This window comes from Brienomyrus brachyistius, chromosome 2 (genome assembly GCF_023856365.1).
Source record: "Brienomyrus brachyistius isolate T26 chromosome 2, BBRACH_0.4, whole genome shotgun sequence".
NCBI classification, from domain to species: domain Eukaryota; kingdom Metazoa; phylum Chordata; class Actinopteri; order Osteoglossiformes; family Mormyridae; genus Brienomyrus; species Brienomyrus brachyistius.
The window spans coordinates 4,279,798-4,299,022 of record NC_064534.1 but is presented as its reverse complement, the minus strand read 5'-3'; the positions used below and the strand labels follow the sequence as shown (position 1 = coordinate 4,299,022).

Sequence of the window (19,225 nt, the reverse complement as noted above, 5' to 3'; positions counted from 1 at the left end):
TGAATGCAGATGTTTGCACGGTTTCACACCTTTAATGTCATTTAAGCACAATGCCCCGCTCACTGATTACAGAATTCAACTTATAGTCTCTCGTCGTTATTATTTAATGATCCTGATACCAGATTTAAGCTTTGGTTCACTAGATGTGGCCCGATTTGGGATAACCCCAAACGAATCTGGGATAGCATTTCCAGCACAATATCTGTACAAACTGCGAACGATACAGGGATTCTTATATAAACCCATTTCTCTGTAACTGCATATGCCTAACATTTAATGTGTTCCCATTGATTGCATTGCGTTGTTCGGTAAAACTCTGCCACGAAATTCCCCAGTGAATGTTTTCTTTTAATGGCGAGATTGAATAACGAGGCTTCTGTCATTACTGTCTTCCGGCATTGACCCCGTTTTTTGATGGGCCCACCAACTCCGCTATATATCTGTACTACCTGCATAAAGGATGTTTGCTTTATTAGGTTTTGTCCCTACATGATATTTTATTAGGAGGCTATATCCTTATGTGTCAATGGTACGCTTGTGTTATTGACGATTATTGTAACGTATTCCTATAGTTGTTGGTTCCGTCATGGAAATTTCTAGATTGCACGGGAATATGGCCGAGTGACATTTGCCCTTCAATGTGTCAGAATAGCGTTATATATTAATGTAGCATTTCAGCCCGCGGAACCTGTTCGTCTGGTTTACCGAAGGTTAGCTGGGGGACCCTAACTGGCAACTGCCCTCATTAATGAAATGAAGAACCTAGTACGATATATCATGACAAATATGATGTTCATAAAAAAAATAAAGATTTGTATATAAATTACAGATAAAAAGAATACAATTTGAGACCTTAGGGACAACATCAGCAGGTATTGATCATTGTAACGTGTGTGAATTTCCGTGAACTTGACACTCTGGGGGAAAAATGTTCACTTTTTTATTCTGCAAAATAAGATAATGAGACTGAAATGCATTATCCGGCGCTTGACTGAGACTTAATGTCGACCAAAGACCGCGTTTAAATAGATTAATTGAAACAGTGCCACTGAGTGTCTGCTGGCCGTGGGGGTTGTGCTGCGCGCCCGGTTTGCGCCCGGCTCTCCTGCGCGATCCCGTCTCCCGTCCTACGCTGTTTACGCAGCGCGCCGCTCTTCTGCGAGCTAAGCGGTTACGCTTTGGGCGTAATTCGTAGTTTGTATAAGCTGGTCAATGCACACACGTCAGATCTTTATACTGTTCTATCCCTTGTCCCTTTTGGGATGTGTATTACAATGTCTTTTGGAGGTTACAGTAAGACCCTCGTAAGTGTGTTTTTATTTGCAGGCTTTATCTGCTCTGTACGTTTTAGGATTTTGTCTTATGATCTTGTTTATTTTGTGGCCTGCACCTGTCGCCATGCCGACATGTTGTGACCCTCCGCTCAAGGTACAGTGTGTTGCGTTTGTATGTGTGTGTGTGTGTGTGGGGGGGGGTGCAGGTCAGGTCCTGGAATGCTGACAGACTGCAGGAGCGCTGTGAGCAGACCCAGACCTGCCCTCAGCAACGCCGCATGGGCTGGGCTCTGCTCTGGCTCCCTCCCCTGTGTCGCTGCAGGGGTGCTGCGGCTGTGGTTGCGGCTGTGGTTGCAGCTGCGACTGGCCAGTGAACATGCGCATGGCCCCGAACCACCCCGATTTACGGCCCGGCCTGTGATTCCCCTCTCGTCGTGTGCTGTGTGCAGTCTGCTGGCTTGCTTTTGAGTGGCTGATCCGAGGTGTGTGCGTGTCCCTGCCTGCGTTGCTCTTCCTGATGCGACACGGCTGCCAGCGAACTCCAGGCATTTCAGCTGCAATGTGTCGCAGGCGCCAGATGTGCTTCTGTTTCAGACTCGGTTGACCCCTGTCTCTCCCCCCCTGCCGGCAGCTGATTCGGTCATCGCCCCCCTGCACAGCTGGCTGAGGGTGTCTGGGACGCCTAAGGCTGCAGCAGGGGGTGGGACTCTGCACTTGTGATCGGAAGGTTTCGAATCCCAGTGCTGGCAGAATGATGTCACCGTTGCGAGGCCTTAGCGCCCCGGGGATTGTCTGACCCTCATGTACGTCGTGGGTGTGCATGTTCTTCTGAGTGGTTGTCTGATGCGGTCAGGGTGACTCTGCAGGCTTCTTGGTGATCTTCCTTTACTCTGCCCCCCCCTTCAGGATCCAGGGTCTTGCTAAGGAGTGTTTATTTAACCAGCCTCTCTGCTACCTCTTGCCAGATGGAAAATGGACTGAAGTGGCCGCTTGGGAGTTGTTTGTGGATTGTTTTTTGTTCTCCTGCGTTATCCAGGTGCCTTCCCGTACCCCCCCCCCCCCCCCCCCCCCCCCAGCTGCCCTGTGCGGTTCGAGGTCCGCCCCCGTGCCACACTTACACCGCAAATCTAATCACGGGGCACCGCAGAGACACTGCTTATAAATATCCCGGCTGCTCTCCGGGAATCTGTGGTATGCGGCACAGAAAAGCAAATCACAGTGGGGGTGGGGGGGGGGGGGCGCTGGAACGACAAGCGGTAGTGAGGCATCTGAAAGCTGTCTCTGGCCAGGCATCTCGCGGGGAGGTGTGATGTATGATCCCCTCTCTCGCTGGGTTACGCTTGTCCTGTTAGCACTTGCATGTTATCCCTTTAGAATCAGCACATCAGCCCCGACTGCGAGGGGCTGCTTGCCTTAGTCACATCGTATCCTACTGGCAGTGACGCCTCCTGCCATCAGGTGTGGTCTGATCCCATAACCCTCCCCCACCAAATGTTGCTGACATCAGAAAAGAGGAGTAACTGTGATCTATCCACCCTAGACGGGATGTCATTCGGTGATCTCATCCTAATATGGCCACCTTAGTGACACCAGTGGCCGCGAACAGTCCTCCAGACGTCAGTTCTGACTGAGCTGTTAATAACTCAGTCCTGATCGGAACTTATTTTGTTTAAAAGTTTTTCTTTATTCATTCTTATCCTGAGCAGCAAAGCAGAAGCTGAAAAGCTCAACATATCCGGTCAGCTTATTAAGTTCTTCGATTATTAAAACTGCTCGTGTAGGTTTACAGCCACACCCGGAAACACGGAACCGCACGCGGAGTGTTTATGATCCGCCGATTGCCGTGTCGTTTTAGACCTTCGGACGTTACTGACGGGTCACCTAAGATTTATGTAAGTGGAGAGAGGTTTAAACTTAGGCCATGTTATGGAGTTTATGATGCTATCACTAACAGAGACGTCCGCTTATCTCCTCTACTGCTCCGGCAGCCGGCATCCTCATTCCTAACCTGGACAGCAGAGTTTGCCTTTCAGGAAGGTCGGGACACGGATATGCAGGTGTGTGTGTGTGTGTGTGTGTGTGTGTGTTCTCATGGCCTACTGCACGTAAAAGGAGCTGCAGGTGTGGGTGCGTCACAGCTCTGGAATGCGTGCAGTACCTCTGGGCGTGTGCGGGGAATGTGAGGAATGTTCTAGAGTCCGTGGGGGGGGGGGGGGTGCACAGTCGAACGGAGGCGAGAACCTCACCGTTTACCCGCACGCTGGCTGTAATGCGGACGTGGTTCTGGGGGGCGGAGACAAGCCGGCAGGATTTTAGCGGGGGCTGTCGTGTCATGCTGTCACGGTGAAAACGAACATGACAGCCAGCATAGCTCTGTGGTTTTTGGGGGGTGTCTGTGTGTGTGGGGGGGGGTCTCCTCTGGGCTCCTGCGATGCTGTTACCCTCCTTTAAGCAGGAATCGGGCCGAATCTCTGGAAGCCTCTGTCAGCAGGCTGGGTCACATGATGCCCTCTGGGGGACAAGGACATACAAACTAGAGCAGTGACAGAATAGTAATAATAATAAGAATTAATTATTTTTATTATTATGATCTTCGCACTTCTGCTCCCTGGCTCTGTGGCCAGTGACCCTATTGAATCTGACGAATCAGATTTAAGCTCATTGATTGTGCCGCTTCAGTATTTAATTACGTCGGCTGCGAATGTAAAGTCCACCCGCATGTAAGATGAGCTCGTTTTGTTATTTCTGTTAAAGGTTAAATGAAAAACATGCTTGTTCGGTTTGTATTTAGCGATTCTCTTTACAGGCTTCTTCTGCGTTTAAAAGCCGTCGGTCTTGTGCTTACGGCCTGCGGGAAGGCGACCGGTGTTCGGTTCGGAAACAACAGTGGTGATACTATTTCGATGAATGAATTTATGGGATATTTATACTAAATCACACCTAGGTAAATTCTCCTTTCACCTGCCTCGTCTTGCTCTCCATGAGATACGTGTAGGTGAGAGCGAGCTGTGGCAGTGAAGGGAAGCCCCCCCTGCAATAACACCGTTGGCGCTGGGGGGGCACATGGACATGTGACTGATCTAGCAAAGCCAGCCTCAAACCGACAACCTTCAGAATACGGGCAAGGCGGAGCCTCACATTGCGTCCAGAAACGTCTTTCGTTGTTTGTTGAATCTTTTAAATGAGTAAAATACGGTTCCTCTGGCAGGCTTGTACATTAGTTTTTATTTGTATTTTTTTATATAAAATGTTTAAAATAATAAACTTTATTATTACACGATTAGAAATGTTGCTCTTTGGTCTGGGCTCAGGGTCAGGGTTGGGGGGGGGGGGGGGTAATGTTGCTGATCTCAGCTGGTCCTGGGTTTAGTAGATCAGCCATCTGTGAATGATGCGGGGTGGGGGTGTCAACCTCCCATGCTGTCTCCTGGGCCAGGACAAAGACGGCCTTCATCCTGCCTAACCCCCCCCACCCCCCCAGACACACACAGCGATACACTTTAGGTTTTATTTCCTCTCTCTGCTGGTATATCAGCGAAAGTGACACCTTAAACGCGTTTACCGCAGCCTCGTTAGCGGAGCTTCTCCCGCTGCGCAAAGCTGACGGATGAGCCACCCGCCGAAGCCGCCGCTGCTGTTTTTCCTGCATTTTAAATGCGGCCAAGCAGCCTGACGCTATTGATGGTACTGTGGTGACCAAACCCCATGCTTCATGGCGCAGGGGAGCAGACTCACCAGCTCGCTGGCAGGGTGGCCGGCACTGGGTGTTCTCATGGCAACACAAAGGTCGTCGATTCCCGCGGTTATGCACTGCTGGGTGAGCTCCAATGTGGGCGGGCCGACACTGGATCTGTGCCGTGGAGATGGTGCCCTGCTCCGGTGTTCTGCCTCTGCAGACTGATGCATCAGGTCTGGCTCCAATCCCAACTTTTGACACTGAGGTACATAAAGGGCTGTTTTTTTTTTTTTTGTTTTTTTTTGCCGGGCCGTTTGTGGGCTCTGTGTTTCTGGTCACCCCTCTGTTCTGTTTCGTGATCCGACGTACTGGTGGTACTGGTGGTACACTGGGGTCTATCTCCTCAGCCTAATACTCTGTTTGGACTGGATTTGGTTTTTACTGTGTGCTTCGTTATTTATAAGTGCTCTGCTCTGGTAATGCAGCCAAAAAAACTGTATGCACCAATACAGTGACAATAAAGAAACTTCCTTCTATTCTGATCAATTATACACCTTTTATAAGTTCACTAACTGTTATTATTTACATTATAATGTGCAAAGTTACGTCTGACTTAAGGTGGACGTGAATGCGGTTGGTATAAATGTACATTTTTTTTCTCTCTTACATTTTTTTCCATTCCATCCAGACCAGATGATGGACACTAGTGGGATCAAGGTGCTGGAGACGGCCGATGACATCCAGGATCGCCGGCAGCAGGTCCTGGACCGGTACCGGCGCTTCAAGGAGCTATCGGCCCAGCGGCGCCAGAAGCTGGAGGATTCCTACCGTTTCCAGTTCTTCCGGCGCGACGCCGACGAGCTGGAGAAGTGGATCCAGGAGAAGCTGCAGATCGCCTCCGATGAGAGTTACAAAGACCCCACCAACCTGCAGGTGGGGGGCCGAGGCCTGGGGAGGTCAGACCGCATGGACAACCTGGGGTAGCCTCACTTAGCAGACGGCCGGGGGTCCTTATTACTCCAAACCAGGGTACCGTCCAGGAAGCTAACCGCTAATCCCCATCTAAACCTGTCTAATCTGGTGCATTGAAAGTGTTAAATCTGCCCGTTTGGGTTGGAGCCGTGTTTAGGTACCGGGTTCTGACACCACTTCCTCCCCCAGGGAAAACTCCAGAAGCACCAGGCCTTCGAGGCGGAGGTGCAGGCCAACTCTGGGGCCATCGTCAAGCTGGACGACACGGGCAACTTGATGATCACCGAGGGCCACTTTGCTTTCGGAATCATCCGGGTAAGGCCCCCCCCCCCCCCAAGCCGGTTGGGTCTCATCACACATTGGGCTGTTTTTCCTCGTTAACAGATCACTTACACTCCTTTATAAGAACGTGTGGCCCCTGGCGTTTCACACGTCACTATACCGGCCACGACATGGCCTGTCAGTGAAGATTAAAGCTGCTCCTCAAATGGTTTGAACGATGGATTTCTAACTCTTTGCTCAGACTTCGTTCTGAGGTTTTAATGTTTGGTATGAAAGGCGTCGTATTTACTGTGTGCCCCTCTCTGGGGGCCACACCAGCCTCATGGTCACGTGTTCTTACTGGAAAAGGAAGTCATGATAAACTGGTGTTTATTATGCATTAGAGCAGTGTTTCCCATCCCGGCCCTCAGGGAACCGCAGTCTGGACCCTGTTTTTGTTCCCTCCCAGCTCGGAACGTCCGTGGTCGGTGGTCTTCCTTTCTCTCGCTCTCTCTCTCTCCCTGCCCGTCCCTGGTACTGACCCGCCGGCGGCTCTCTGGCTTCTGCAGACTCGCCTGGATGAGCTGCACCGGCTGTGGGAGCTGCTCCTTCTGAGGACCCGGGAGAAGGGCGAGCGGCTTCTCCAGGCCCAGAAGCTGGTGCTGTACCTGCGGGAGTGCGAGGATGCACTGGACTGGATCACCGACAAGGCGAGTGTGTTGCGCGTGCACAGGAGCCCTCCCTCTCACGTTTATAGGTGTTAATTCAGCTGTGACATAGTCATGACAAGTCAGGCTGGTAAAACTCCCTCAGAATGTTCCAGGGACTGGCAGACCCCGTGTTCTCAAAAGTGTACGTCGCTTTGGATAAAATAAGTCAAATGTAAAACGCTCAGTTCTGGGATATGAACCAGCAACCTTCTGGTTATTGGTCTGTGCCCTTGACCCCACTGCGTCGGCTTCCACTTTTACATACTTATGGCGTGTACTTATGCGAACCTGTTTCCTTTCTCAGGAGCCCATCGCCACCTCTGAGGAGCTGGGTCAAGACCTGGAGCATGTGGAGGTGCTGCAGAAGAAGTTTGAGGGCTTCCAGACGGACCTGGCGGCCCACGAGGAGCGGGTGAACGATGTGAACCAGCTGGCGGAGAAGCTGGTGCAGGAGTCGCACCCCGAGGCAGCGCTGATCACGCGGAAGAAGGAGGAGGTCAACGCCGCATGGAAACGCCTCAAAGACCTGGCCCAGCAGCGGCAGACCAAGCTGTTTGGGTCGTCTGAGGTGCAGCGGTTCAACAGGTATTACCCACTCACTCACTCACTCATGCACACCCCAATTATAGCGTGAATCTTAATCTTGGTAGGTTATATGTAATGCTGGGTGACATGAGGCCCCCAGGGGCCCCCTTATTAAATAAGCACATTTCTTATTCAGACACTGTAGCAGCATGTTCTGCTAACCGATGAACTGGCTGCGATCTTCTGATGCTACTAGCTGGCTACTTATCAAGGTTGAAACATCTGAGGGCGGCTCTGGAGTGACTTGGGTTGGGGCCGCAGTGAGACCCCTGCTGAGTGACACTGGTGGGGGGGAGAGGCCATTGACCTGGGACCTGCATGCTGACCTGAGTCTGGGCCGGCAGGGACGTGGACGAGACCATCAGCTGGATCAGGGAGAAGGAGCAGCTGATGGCGTCGGACGACTTTGGGCGCGACCTGGCGAGCGTGCAGGCCCTGCTGCGGAAACACGAGGGCCTGGAGAGGGACCTGGCCGCCCTGGAGGACAAGGTGAGCGGGCGAGAGCTGAGAGCTGGCACCGGGACACGGCCCTCCGGGTGGCTGGAGGCGGTCGCCATGGCGATGACACACACCTCTCCGTTCAGGTGAACACCCTGGGTGCAGAGGCGGAGCGACTCCAGCAGAGCCACCCTCAGAACGCCACACAGATCCACCTGAAGAGGGACGAGCTCATCGCCAACTGGGAGCAGATCCGCACCCTGGCAGCAGAGCGTCATGCCCACCTCAACGACTCCTACAGGTGAGTGAGGACCCCAACTCTCCCCCCCCCTCCCCCCTTACGGCTTGCCTAAGGGGACTACTGGGATTCCTGGAAATAGCTTACAGTTGATCCACATATGGAATTAAAATTTTTTCTATAAAAAACATCCAATTTGCAGTTGATGAACTGATTTGATGAACTGAATTGATGGCGGTATAGGGAGCTGGCAGCTCACAGTCCTGCAATAGGGGCGGTTGGCAGTTTTGATTGCAGTGCTCGATGTCGCCCCCTGCAGGCTTCAGCGCTTCACGGCGGATTTTCGCGACCTGACCAGCTGGGTGACGGAGATGAAAGCCCTGATTAATGCCGATGAGCTGGCCAATGACGTCGCTGGTGCTGAAGCCCTTCTGGACCGGCACCAGGAACATAAGGTGACTCCGAACACTATTCCTGATTATTCAACACCCCCCCCCCCCCCAACCGAAATAAATAAATAAATAAATACGATGGAGGCTGATCTTGCTTGGCAGCAAATTCTGAATCCTGTCCTCCTGAAGATTACGGAGGTGACGCAGGCATGTTTTGATTCCTGCTGACTTCATCTCCAGGGAGAAATCGATGCCCATGAGGACAGCTTCAAGGGGACGGACGAGGCTGGCCAGGCCCTCCTCAACACCGGGCACTACGCCTCCGAGGAAGTGAAAGAGAAGGTAGCCCCCGCCCCTTTCTCCGATGCCCCGCCCATTTCAGCAAGGCCCCGCCTCTTGTGCGTGACTGTGGCGTCTCCCTGTCCTCGCAGCTGGGAGTCCTGGCTGAGGAGAAGGAATCCCTGCTGGAGCTGTGGGAGCTGCGCAGGCAGCAGTACGAGCAGTGCATGGACCTGCAGCTCTTCTACAGGGACACCGAGCAGGTGGACAACTGGATGAGCAAGCAGGAGGTGAGGCTCCTCCTTTGACACGCAAGAACCAATGGGATCCATGCATCATAAATATGCAAAATAATATGCCAATCTTATCGCATTAATTTTCAGGATAATTACTTGCCATATCAGTTTTAAGTTTTTAATAAAAAGCCTATTAATCTATCTTTTCAAAAGGATGTTTGTTGGTTCCATTTTTTTGCATGTTTGCTTAATGTTTTAATCAGGCAGTTAATGCTGTGGTCACATGGTAGCCAGTGCTGGTTCTTCTGGTTCTCCATGTAAATCGGCCTCTTTGTAACTCCTGACATCCTGTCGCCTCTTACAGGCCTTCCTCCTGAACGAGGACCTGGGTGACTCACTGGACAGTGTGGAGGCCCTGCTGAAGAAGCACGAGGACTTCGAGAAGTCGCTTAGTGCGCAGGAGGAGAAAATAACTGTAAGAGAGACTCAGCTGCCAGGTCGTTTTGTAGCTTAATATTGGAGCAATTTGGTCACGTCGTCCACTTGTGTTTTTTTGTCTGTGAAATGTTCAGGCCTTGGATGAGTTTGCTACCAAGCTGATCCAGAACAACCACTACGCCAAGGAGGACGTGGCCACCCGCAGGGATGCGGTGAGTGCTGGGGGTCATCAGGCAGAATGTTCTAGACTAGTGGTCTCCAATCTGGCCCTTGGCGACCCGCAGACAGTCCACTTCATTGCTCGGAGCTGGGAGGGAGCGAAAACGTGGACTGTCAGTGGGTCCCTGTGCACTGGGTTGGGAAACCCTAGTCGAGACTAATGGCCAAGCTGATGTAAAGGGGAAGTGTGCTGTCTGACGCGGCCCGTGTGCCCCCCCTCCCCGCAGCTGCTGAGCCGACGTAACGCCCTGCACGAGCGCGCTCAGTCCCGCCGGGCCGCCCTGGAGGACTCATTCCACCTGCAGCAGTTCTTCCGCGATTCAGACGAGCTGAAGAGCTGGATCAATGAGAAGATGAAGACCGCCACGGACGAGGCCTACAAGGCAAGTGCTGCCTGGCGAAGCAGGCCGTCCTCCTGGAGGCTGATGGGAGCAGGCCTTCCGTCAGGGTGCTGTGACAGCTGACAGGACATTTAAAGGGATGAGTGAGGCTGGTTCTGTGTGGAGCGGCGAGTAGATGCACATGATGTGGACAAAGAAAGAAGAGAAGAAATGGGTCACAGTGGCAAACAGGCTGATAGCGTCCTGATATATTACATAAATACTGATGCACTTGGGAAGGTCTTGGTGCTGCCATCCTTCAGGACACAGACTTGCATAAATTCTCTTACTGAATGAATAAATATGTGTGTACATAATTAATGTAATTCGGGTGCTTTGTGTCCCATGCACACCCCAGGACCCCTCAAACCTGCAGGGCAAAGTGCAGAAGCACCAGGCCTTCGAGGCGGAGCTCTCGGCCAATCAGAGCCGCGTGGACGCCCTGCACAAGTCCGGCCAGGAGTTGCTGGACGCCCGGCACTACGCCTTGGACGAGGTGTCGGCCCGCATGGGCGAGGTCAGCGCCATGTGGAAGCGGCTGCTGGAAGCTACCGAGCTGAAAGGTGGGCTTCTCTTCAGACGGGCCTTTGCAGTCGTGACTGGGAGCCGAATATCACGGGGGGGGGGGATTGCTGTTGGACCTTCATTCAAGGTTACCTGAACCTCTTTGGTGCAGTATGAGTAGGATAAGCTACAGCCTTGCAAGTTCTACCTGGCAAGGAGCCCATGTGGTACAAGTGCCCATTTCCCTGCCCCCGACCCACTCAGGCATCAAGCTGCGTGAGGCCAACCAGCAGCAGCAGTTCAACCGCAACGTGGAGGACATCGAGCTGTGGCTATACGAGGTGGAGGGCCACCTGGCCTCCGACGACTACGGCAAGGACCTGACGGGCGTGCAGAACCTGCAGAAGAAGCACGCCCTGCTGGAAGCCGACGTGGCCGCCCACCAGGTGCTCCGCATCCCGGCGGGCCGGACGGGAGGGTTCTGGGTGTTTGTGGTCCAAATGACACCGTGAAGATGTGCGAGCAGGCACACCATTCTCTGTGCGGTGCCGTTCTTTAAACGCTGCCTCTCTTCTGGGTCAGGACCGCATAGACGGCATCACCATCCAGGCCCGGCAGTTCCAGGAGGCGGGCCACTTCGACGCCGACACCATCAAGCGGAAGCAGGAGGCGCTGGTGGTCCGATACGAGGCGCTGAAGGAGCCCATGGCCGCACGCAAGCAGAAGCTGGCCGACTCCCTACGCCTGCAGCAGCTCTTTCGCGACGTGGAGGATGAGGAGACCTGGATCCGTGAGAAGGAGCCCATTGCCGCCTCCACCAACAGGGGTCAGTGTTTCTTGCCGAGTGTCATTGGATTTGCCATGGGATCATTCCACACTGTCGATATCTGCCTTTGGAAACCAGCAGATCAGCCAGGGTTGAAATGATAACCCGGTCGACTGTGGCTTCCAAACCGTGATCTTCTCATTTCGGCTAATATTAATTGATTCTTTTTTCCTCTGTACTTCTAGGGAAGGACTTGATTGGTGTGCAGAACCTTCTGAAGAAGCACCAGGCACTACAGGCTGAGATCGCAGGCCACGAGCCTCGGATCAAGGCCGTCTCTCAGAAGGGCCAGGCCATGGTGGAAGAGGGTATGTTCCTGTAACCCGCCCGTCCAGATTAAACTCCTTTCCATTCCGATTAGAGCTTTCCTTGTCACTACATGTATGATGCTACAGGAGTCCCATTCTGTAGGCTGATTACCCAGCTGTAGGGGGCTGTATTGCGGTTATGGAGATAGAATCCCAGGCTGGGTAGCCCAATAGTCCTACAGGATTGACGCGTACCCCGGCCGGCTCTCGGCTCCAGGTCACTTTGCCGGGGACGAGGTGAAGGCCAAGCTGGCGGAGTTGAGCGGGAAGTGGGAGGTGCTGAAGGGGAAGGCGTCCCAGCGACGTCAGGACCTGGAGGACTCGCTGCAGGCCCAGCAGTACTTTGCCGACGCCAACGAAGCTGAGTCATGGATGCGGGAGAAGGAGCCCATCGTGGGGAGCACTGACTACGGCAAGGACGAGGACTCTGCCGAGGTGGGCACCATGAAGTTACTGTCGCCTCTTACAGGCCTTCCTCCTGACCGGGGAAGACCAACGGGTTCTGCTATTTATTGTCGTTTTTTAATTGACGCTCTCTCTCTCGCCCCCTGCAGGCGCTGTTGAAAAAACACGAGGCCCTGATGTCTGACCTGAGTGCCTACGGCAGCAGCATTGAGTCCCTGAAGGAGCAGGCCCAGGCTTGCAGGGTGGGTCCTGGGGGGGGAACGGGGCAGGAGGGGTTGCTGTTTAAAGGTCCAGGCCCGGGAGACAGAATGGACCCCTTGTACTGGTTCTGAGGGCGCCACCTACATGCTCCTTTCCAGCAACAAGTGGCCCCCACAGATGATGAGACAGGCAAGGAGCTGGTGCTGGCCCTCTACGACTACCAGGAGAAGAGCCCCCGCGAGGTCACCATGAAGAAGGGCGACGTCCTCACTCTGCTCAACAGCACCAACAAGGTATACCTTACCATCAGCACCGGCACCGTCACCTTCTCTTAAAGGGGTGGGGAGTTTATACGGTGGGGCGTCAGTACGAAAAACTGAATCCAGCACCCATGGAGCATTTGGGGGGGGGCGTTAAGGGCTTTCTCAAGGGCCCAACAATCATTAGCCTATTCATTGTTCCGTGGACTGGATTTGAACCAGCAACCTTCTGATCACAGGCACAGAGCTCTATCCCTCAGAGCTGCACACCACCTGCCAGTGGGTTAGGTTATGGAAACAGGGCCCCAAGCCAGACTGGCGTTCGTGCCGGTTTGTCACGGGACGGAGCCAAAATGGCTGGTTCATCTTCGGTAACCCAGAATGCTTCATAAAGTGCTAAATGTGGAACAAAGCATGTTGGCGGGAGTGAGGCGTCACACCAGACAGACGCGATTGAGTTGGTTTCATGAATCCTTGCAGCTCGGTGAATAATCTTAAAGGGACGTGTCAGTGAAGTTTGTTAAAAAGTGTCTCGTGGTGTAGGGTGTGCGGGGGTAGATTCCCACAATCCTCAGCTGTGGCCTGATGCAGGGGTGGGTGATATGGCAAAAATATATCATGATTTTTTTTCCCCGGCAGGATCGCGATTCTTTTTCATTTTGCTATTTTTGCAAGTTACTGCATGGTTGTAGCAGCTGAGTCACATAGGTTATACTAGCTGACTGTCTGCATACCCTTACAGCTGTTAATGAGGTTTGTTATGTTGCTGTCCAGCATGCAAACCTTATCTGTGTTGGTCTTGGAAAATTCAAGCAAGTTCCACGTTACCGACGTCAAACTCCTCTGTGCCGTCCAAGCCGCTACGTTGCAAATCGGGGAATGTGTTGCATGTTTGGACGAGGGAGCGAAATGGAGAGAGAGAGCAAGAAATCCAAGACACTATTGACTGTCGGCTATTACTGGTTTATCGGTCAAAACGGATTCGGCTGACGAAATGAGATGTGTGAGCCATGGAACTGCAGCTGCAACGGTCTCGCTGTAAAGGCAGGTCGTGGAGGTATTCTCATTGTTCACAAACGAATCGTTAAATGGCACACCCCAGCCTGACGTCTGCTCACGCCTCTCGCTGCAGGACTGGTGGAAGGTGGAAGTGAACGACCGGCAGGGCTTCGTGCCGGCCGCCTACGTGAAGAAGCTGGACCCCACGCAGTCCTCGTCCCGCGAAAATCTCCTGGACGAGCAGAGCAGCATCGCAGCGCGGCAGGAGCAGATCGAGAACCAGTAAGGAGCAGGAGGGTCACCTGTGTTATTTCGACATTGTTAGGACCATTTTTTCTGTCCCCATAAGGGGAAATTTAATTCTGTGATTGCATTCAAAAAACTGAAATAGCCAGAAGTCTTATATTGTGTTTGATTAATTATGGTTAATGTTAGGGCTGGGTAGGGGTTAAGGTTGTCATTGTTGGGATTAGGGTTTTTCCCGTAGAAATGAATGAACGGTCCCCACAAAGATATGAATACGAATTTGTCTGTGTGTGTGTATATATTTAAGTCCTGAAGCTTTTCTCGTAGGTTGACACAGATTATATTCACACAGAATTGCTTAGCCGTACATTGATTTGAATAAAATCAGCCCCACATAGCGAACGGTACGATACCTAGTTTCACTGATTAATACCTTTATTCTCAGGGCGCCATTAAATGGCTTTTGAAATCCAGAGCCATTGTTTACTCTGTCCCGGGACTCTTGGTTCTTTGGCGGATCTCTCCCCCCCACCCCCCACTCCCCCCGGGTTTCTGGGTTCACATTCCCCTCAGGATCTGGCCCAGTCTTCCCAGTGATGCATACTGGGAAGTCTGCGTCTCTCCGCTTCACCTGGTCCCACCGACCTGTGGATGTTGCCATCTTTCCCTTTTTCGGCTAATTCTGTGCCTCTTGCTCACCCAGTCGAACCCCCGCCCCCCCCCCCCCCCCCCCGCCCCCCCCTTTCTCTCACTCGCCCTCTCCTTAACCTCTAATGTCTGCATGCGCCTGCGTTGTCTGCGCAGGTCCTTGGTCACCAAGGAGGCCTACAGCGTCTCTGTGCGCATGAAGCACGTGGAGGAATTGTGAGTAGCGCGACCCAGGCCACCGAACCACGTCACCATCAATGCCACCCGCACCCTAGCCGTTTGTTTTTTGTTTCAAGTTCCTCTGAAGTCATTTTGTCTTCTCTTATACCTACTGTGGTGTCTCTCTGTGTCCCAACCCCCCACCCTGAATTTTGTTTTGCATCAGCCCTTTAGCAATTCATGACGACAATGATTTGTTTAGGAAGGGGGGAGGCAAGGAGAATTGCCGCGATAATGAATGGCTGACGTTGTTGTCAGTACTTGCAAAAACCCTCCCTAATAAGACACTTTCCATCTGTCATTGGTGTCATCATCCAGGGTGTGCATGTGTGTGAGAGTGTTAAACGTGCGGCAGAAGCGTGACTGTCTGTGTTTGGGTTGCTCCTGTCCCGCGGATTGTGAGTTTGGCAGTTTTGCCCAAGATCTAGAAGCTCGGAGTCCAGTGGGATTTCTGCCATTCTGTCGTGTAGATGTGCTGTGAATGTGCTCATTGTGGACTGTGGGAAGGTCTGCGTTGGGGGCCCCCTGTCTGGCTCATTTGTGTTGGCTTGATTTCATCTCCGGCCATCCCATCCATAATGTAGCTGAAAGCCATGAAACTAAGGTCGCCCCCTGCTGGTCTGTTTCAGTAGGCGCAGTCAGAGGCACTGGAGACTAACTTGATCCCTTCCACTCCCAACAGGTATGGCGACCTGCTGGAGCTGGGCGAGAAGCGCAAGAACATGCTGGAGAAGAGCTGCAAGAAGTTCATGGTGTTCCGTGAGGCCAGCGAGCTGCAGCAGTGGATCAGCGAGAAGGAGAGCGCTCTCACCAGCGAGGAGGTGGCCTCCGACCTGGAGCAGGTGGAGGTGCTGCAGAAGAAGTTTGATGACTTCCAGAAGGTAGGTGGTGTTACGTTGAAAAGATGCTCGTACTGATGTCTAACGTTACTATTAGCAAACCCAGCTGACCAGCAACATTACTGATGGCTGGGTTAAAAAAAGTTAGTCTGGTTCCATGGCGTATAGAGCTTAACTGTGGGCTTACGATACAGGCAAACGCTAATTCCTTTTCTAGATGGCACAGTAAGTAGTACGATGATGTTGGATGTTACAGGAACTGTAATACATGTGAATGCAGATCCCACTGTTCTGGTTGCATTGGTCTGAAGGGAGTACTAAAATTAGATTAAAAAATCGAAATGTATAGGTCTTCCACGGCATTGCACTGGGTGACGTGCTGCTGATTTCTCTTCCAACCCACACGTGGTTGGATGCCGAAGATGCGCAGTGTCCTCAAGGCGCGATAAACCCCCGAGCCGCATCTCTGACCTCCTGCACTCCATGACTTTTTCCTGGTAGGACCTGAAGGCCAATGAGTCACGCCTCCGCGACATCAACAACGTGGCGTCGGAGCTGGAGGCCGAGGGGCTGATGGCCGAGGAGGCGCCCGTCCTGCAGGCGCAGGTGAGGGTGGAAGGGGAGGAGCCTGGAGCAGTCCAACTGCCAAAATAAGGGGGGGGGTTCCTTATTAAATGGGGCCAGAAGATATCTTGTTTTAACATGTGTCCTGATCTTTCTCTCTCACACAGCAACAGGAGATGTTAGGTGCAGCTCCTGGAAAGGTGAGCTTTGTTATATATCATGCTTATCTGGTGTTTACAGCATTGTGACAGTGGCTTAAGTTACTCCAACTCATGGTACAGGCTCTCAGTGATAATCCTCCCTTTTTTGCAGGATCACCCTGATTCCAAAAATGTCTCCCCATGGAAGGTAGGGCAAATCTATTACCTAGAAATTATCTTCCTGAGAGGCAAAGTTCTGATCAGCTCAGTGAAGTGGCTCTTTTAAACACATGAAGCAACACTAACATGAAGGTTAAGCAAGAAATGCTCTCGTAATCATGTGCTTTAGGTCCTGCGCTTGTTCTATGTTGTTCTATGATGTAAAAGCAAAGAGTCAGTCAGTCTGTATGCGGCTCGGTGCTCCTGTATGTGACACAGGCTAGGGCTGGCCGGGATACTGTCACAAAGATCGGGCAAAGAAGCAAAAATCCTGTCCTTTAGATTGTATCAAAAAAAATAAAAAATAAATCAAATCTATGACCATTGGTACAGACCATCAATTCGCAAGTCCCTCTGTTTGTCTCTAAGTCCTTCCTTAATTTTTTAAATAATATTCCAGAGGAGAATTTGCCAGAACGTTTTGTTTGGTTTTTGTTAAGCATCACTGCATAGTTAATAGAACTTGGGGGTTCTGATTGGTCGGTGGGGGGCTCTGATTGATCGGTGGTCTTGCTCATTCTCTATCTTCACTGGGGTATTTTTAAGACTTTCACTGAGTTCCTGACTAACGCGGCGACACCTTATGACTGGTGTGATTTTGTTTTTTTTCCCCTTCTTTCTGCTCTCATCTTATTTTGATCCAGTCTATGCGTTTGACTGTACAAACGGTGGCTAGTTTTAACACCATCAAGGTAAGAGTGCCCCCCCCCCCCCAGCCTTTCTGTGTGTGCTCCTTCCACCTGCTTCATCAATCCCATAATGGACAGTAGGCCATCCCTAACCGATCCCCTGCCCATCTTCCTCTCACTGTCGTCCTGGGTTCGTTCCATCATCCCATCATTGCCATGGCATTCCACGGAGTCCCCATGTTCCAATCCCCCCCCCCGCCTCCCTTGCCCCCCCTACCCAGACCATGGCATTCCACAGTGTCGCCTTCTGTTTTATGTCATGTGACATTTGGCTATGGACCATGTATCTGCTTGTGGTGTGACCTTATTTATTTTCCTAGACTGTAGTGCCGAGTCGCCAAACTCCCACTCGTGATCACAGGCAGGGAGAGGCTGCCTCAGTAATGCCTCTGTTTATGCGCCGCAGGAACTGAACGAGCGCTGGAGGTCGTTGCAGAAGTTGGCTGAGGAGAGGAGCAACGTTCTAGGCAGCGCTCACGAGGTGCAGAGGTTCCACAGGTAGGCCCCCATCCATCCATCCATCCGTCCTTCCCCGTTCATCAGAAAGCAAACGTGCGCATGTACACGCGCTCCTCTTGGACGTGAGGAGGGCCGTTCACAGGACCACAGCCGGCAGGCCTGTTAGCAGGCAAGGCCACACCTTCTGCCTCCCTGTGTACCTGCAGGGATGCCGACGAGACCAAGGAGTGGATCGAGGAGAAGAACCAGGCCCTGAACACTGACAATTATGGCCACGATCTGGCCAGCGTGCAGGCGCTGCAGCGCAAACATGAGGGCTTTGAGAGAGACCTGGCCGCTCTGGGAGACAAGGTGAGCGTGCCGACCTTCCCCAGACGCAACTCGGAGCCCCTACCCAAGCTGGAGTTCCCACCGCACACCGTGTACAAGAACGTCAGCGTGAAAACGTGTGCTTCAGCCGCCGCGGATCGGAGTGACCGGTGAGGCCTGACCGTGTGCCCTGGCGTACAGGTGAACTCCCTGGGCGAGATGGCGGAGCGGCTGATCCAGTCACACCCGGAGGCGGTGGATGACATCCAGGAGAAGTGCACAGAGCTGAACGCGGCCTGGAGCAGCCTGGTGGGCCGAGCCGACCAGCGCAAGGCCAAACTGGGCAGCTCCCACGACCTGCAGCGCTTCCTCAGCGATTTCAGGTTGTGGGGGTTAGCGGAGCTGGGGAGGGGGGGGGGCTCTGATCTGCATGGCAGTGGCGTTCTGTAATAACCTCCCCCCAACTGGCCCACCACCGTAGGGACCTGATGTCCTGGATCAATGGGATTCGGGGGCTGGTGTCGTCGGATGAGCTAGCCAAGGACGTGACAGGAGCAGAGGCTCTGCTGGAGAGGCACCAGGTGCGGAAGCCTTAATAACCCCCCCCCTCCCCCCCCACACGACCACCACCACGCTCCCATGAAGGAATCACCAGGAACTTTGCTTCCACAGACGTTTCTCCAGTTCACAGGATATATTCTTCTTGCTTATTAATGCCATAGAAAATTAGAATGTGCCTTTCTGTCCAGAATGCTTATAGGCTCAAATCTGACGAGCGGCTCTTCTGTTGTGCTTCTATGACCTTAACTGTACTAGTCTAGTCAGATGTTTATTACGTGAATCGAAAATAAGTCTTGGCTTAAAGGATCAAAAATAGCAGCAGTGATGATAAATGGACTGAAAGTCACCTCTGACCAGTTTGGGTGATGTATGTTTGGTTGAACCCCAGGAGCACCGCACAGAGATTGACGCCCGCGCCGGAACCTTCCAAGCCTTTGAACAGTTCGGCCAGCAGCTGCTGGCTCGCGGCCACTATGCCAGCCCTGAGATCCAGGAGAAACTGGAGGCGCTGGACCGCGAGCGGGCCGACCTGGAGAAGGCCTGGGTGCAGAGGCGCATGATGCTGGACCAGTGCCTGGAGCTGCAGGTGAGGCCGGCTGGGCCTTCTGGTCTTCAGAAGCTCATGTCAAATCCTGCCATTTACGTTCCTGCCAGTCCAGTCAATGCCAGCAGCTGTATGCTCCAAGGCTGATGGATCACAGTGTTTCGGCGTTTGCCTGCACAGACGGAGG

At 52.7% G+C, this 19,225-nt stretch overlaps 1 protein-coding gene across 9 annotated transcripts in view; it reads left to right on the top strand.

Annotated features, from left to right (window-relative positions):
- Positions 1–19,225, top strand: part of LOC125714708 (spectrin alpha chain, non-erythrocytic 1) — a 29,578-nt gene that overhangs the window by 817 nt on the left and 9,536 nt on the right. For 5 of the 9 annotated variants that reach the window (XM_048985628.1, XM_048985602.1, XM_048985635.1 and 2 more), the window contains exons 2-32: positions 5,639–5,883; positions 6,112–6,237; positions 6,753–6,893; positions 7,198–7,478; positions 7,823–7,967; positions 8,063–8,217; positions 8,474–8,609; positions 8,787–8,888; positions 8,978–9,115; positions 9,426–9,536; positions 9,634–9,711; positions 9,946–10,101; positions 10,457–10,661; positions 10,867–11,048; positions 11,185–11,428; positions 11,614–11,736; positions 11,954–12,171; positions 12,291–12,383; positions 12,501–12,635; positions 13,735–13,883; positions 14,652–14,711; positions 15,397–15,595; positions 16,055–16,159; positions 16,285–16,317; positions 16,430–16,465; positions 17,121–17,168; positions 17,572–17,663; positions 17,831–17,975; positions 18,135–18,316; positions 18,415–18,514; positions 18,883–19,080. In XM_048985628.1, the coding sequence (XP_048841585.1) occupies positions 5,639–5,883; positions 6,112–6,237; positions 6,753–6,893; positions 7,198–7,478; positions 7,823–7,967; positions 8,063–8,217; positions 8,474–8,609; positions 8,787–8,888; positions 8,978–9,115; positions 9,426–9,536; positions 9,634–9,711; positions 9,946–10,101; positions 10,457–10,661; positions 10,867–11,048; positions 11,185–11,428; positions 11,614–11,736; positions 11,954–12,171; positions 12,291–12,383; positions 12,501–12,635; positions 13,735–13,883; positions 14,652–14,711; positions 15,397–15,595; positions 16,055–16,159; positions 16,285–16,317; positions 16,430–16,465; positions 17,121–17,168; positions 17,572–17,663; positions 17,831–17,975; positions 18,135–18,316; positions 18,415–18,514; positions 18,883–19,080 (4,361 nt within the window). The remainder of the gene's footprint in view (positions 1–5,638; positions 5,884–6,111; positions 6,238–6,752; positions 6,894–7,197; positions 7,479–7,822; positions 7,968–8,062; positions 8,218–8,473; positions 8,610–8,786; positions 8,889–8,977; positions 9,116–9,425; positions 9,537–9,633; positions 9,712–9,945; positions 10,102–10,456; positions 10,662–10,866; positions 11,049–11,184; positions 11,429–11,613; positions 11,737–11,953; positions 12,172–12,290; positions 12,384–12,500; positions 12,636–13,734; positions 13,884–14,651; positions 14,712–15,396; positions 15,596–16,054; positions 16,160–16,284; positions 16,318–16,429; positions 16,466–17,120; positions 17,169–17,571; positions 17,664–17,830; positions 17,976–18,134; positions 18,317–18,414; positions 18,515–18,882; positions 19,081–19,225) is intronic. The other 4 variants (XM_048985662.1, XM_048985644.1, XM_048985654.1 and 1 more) reach the window with 2 other exon arrangements.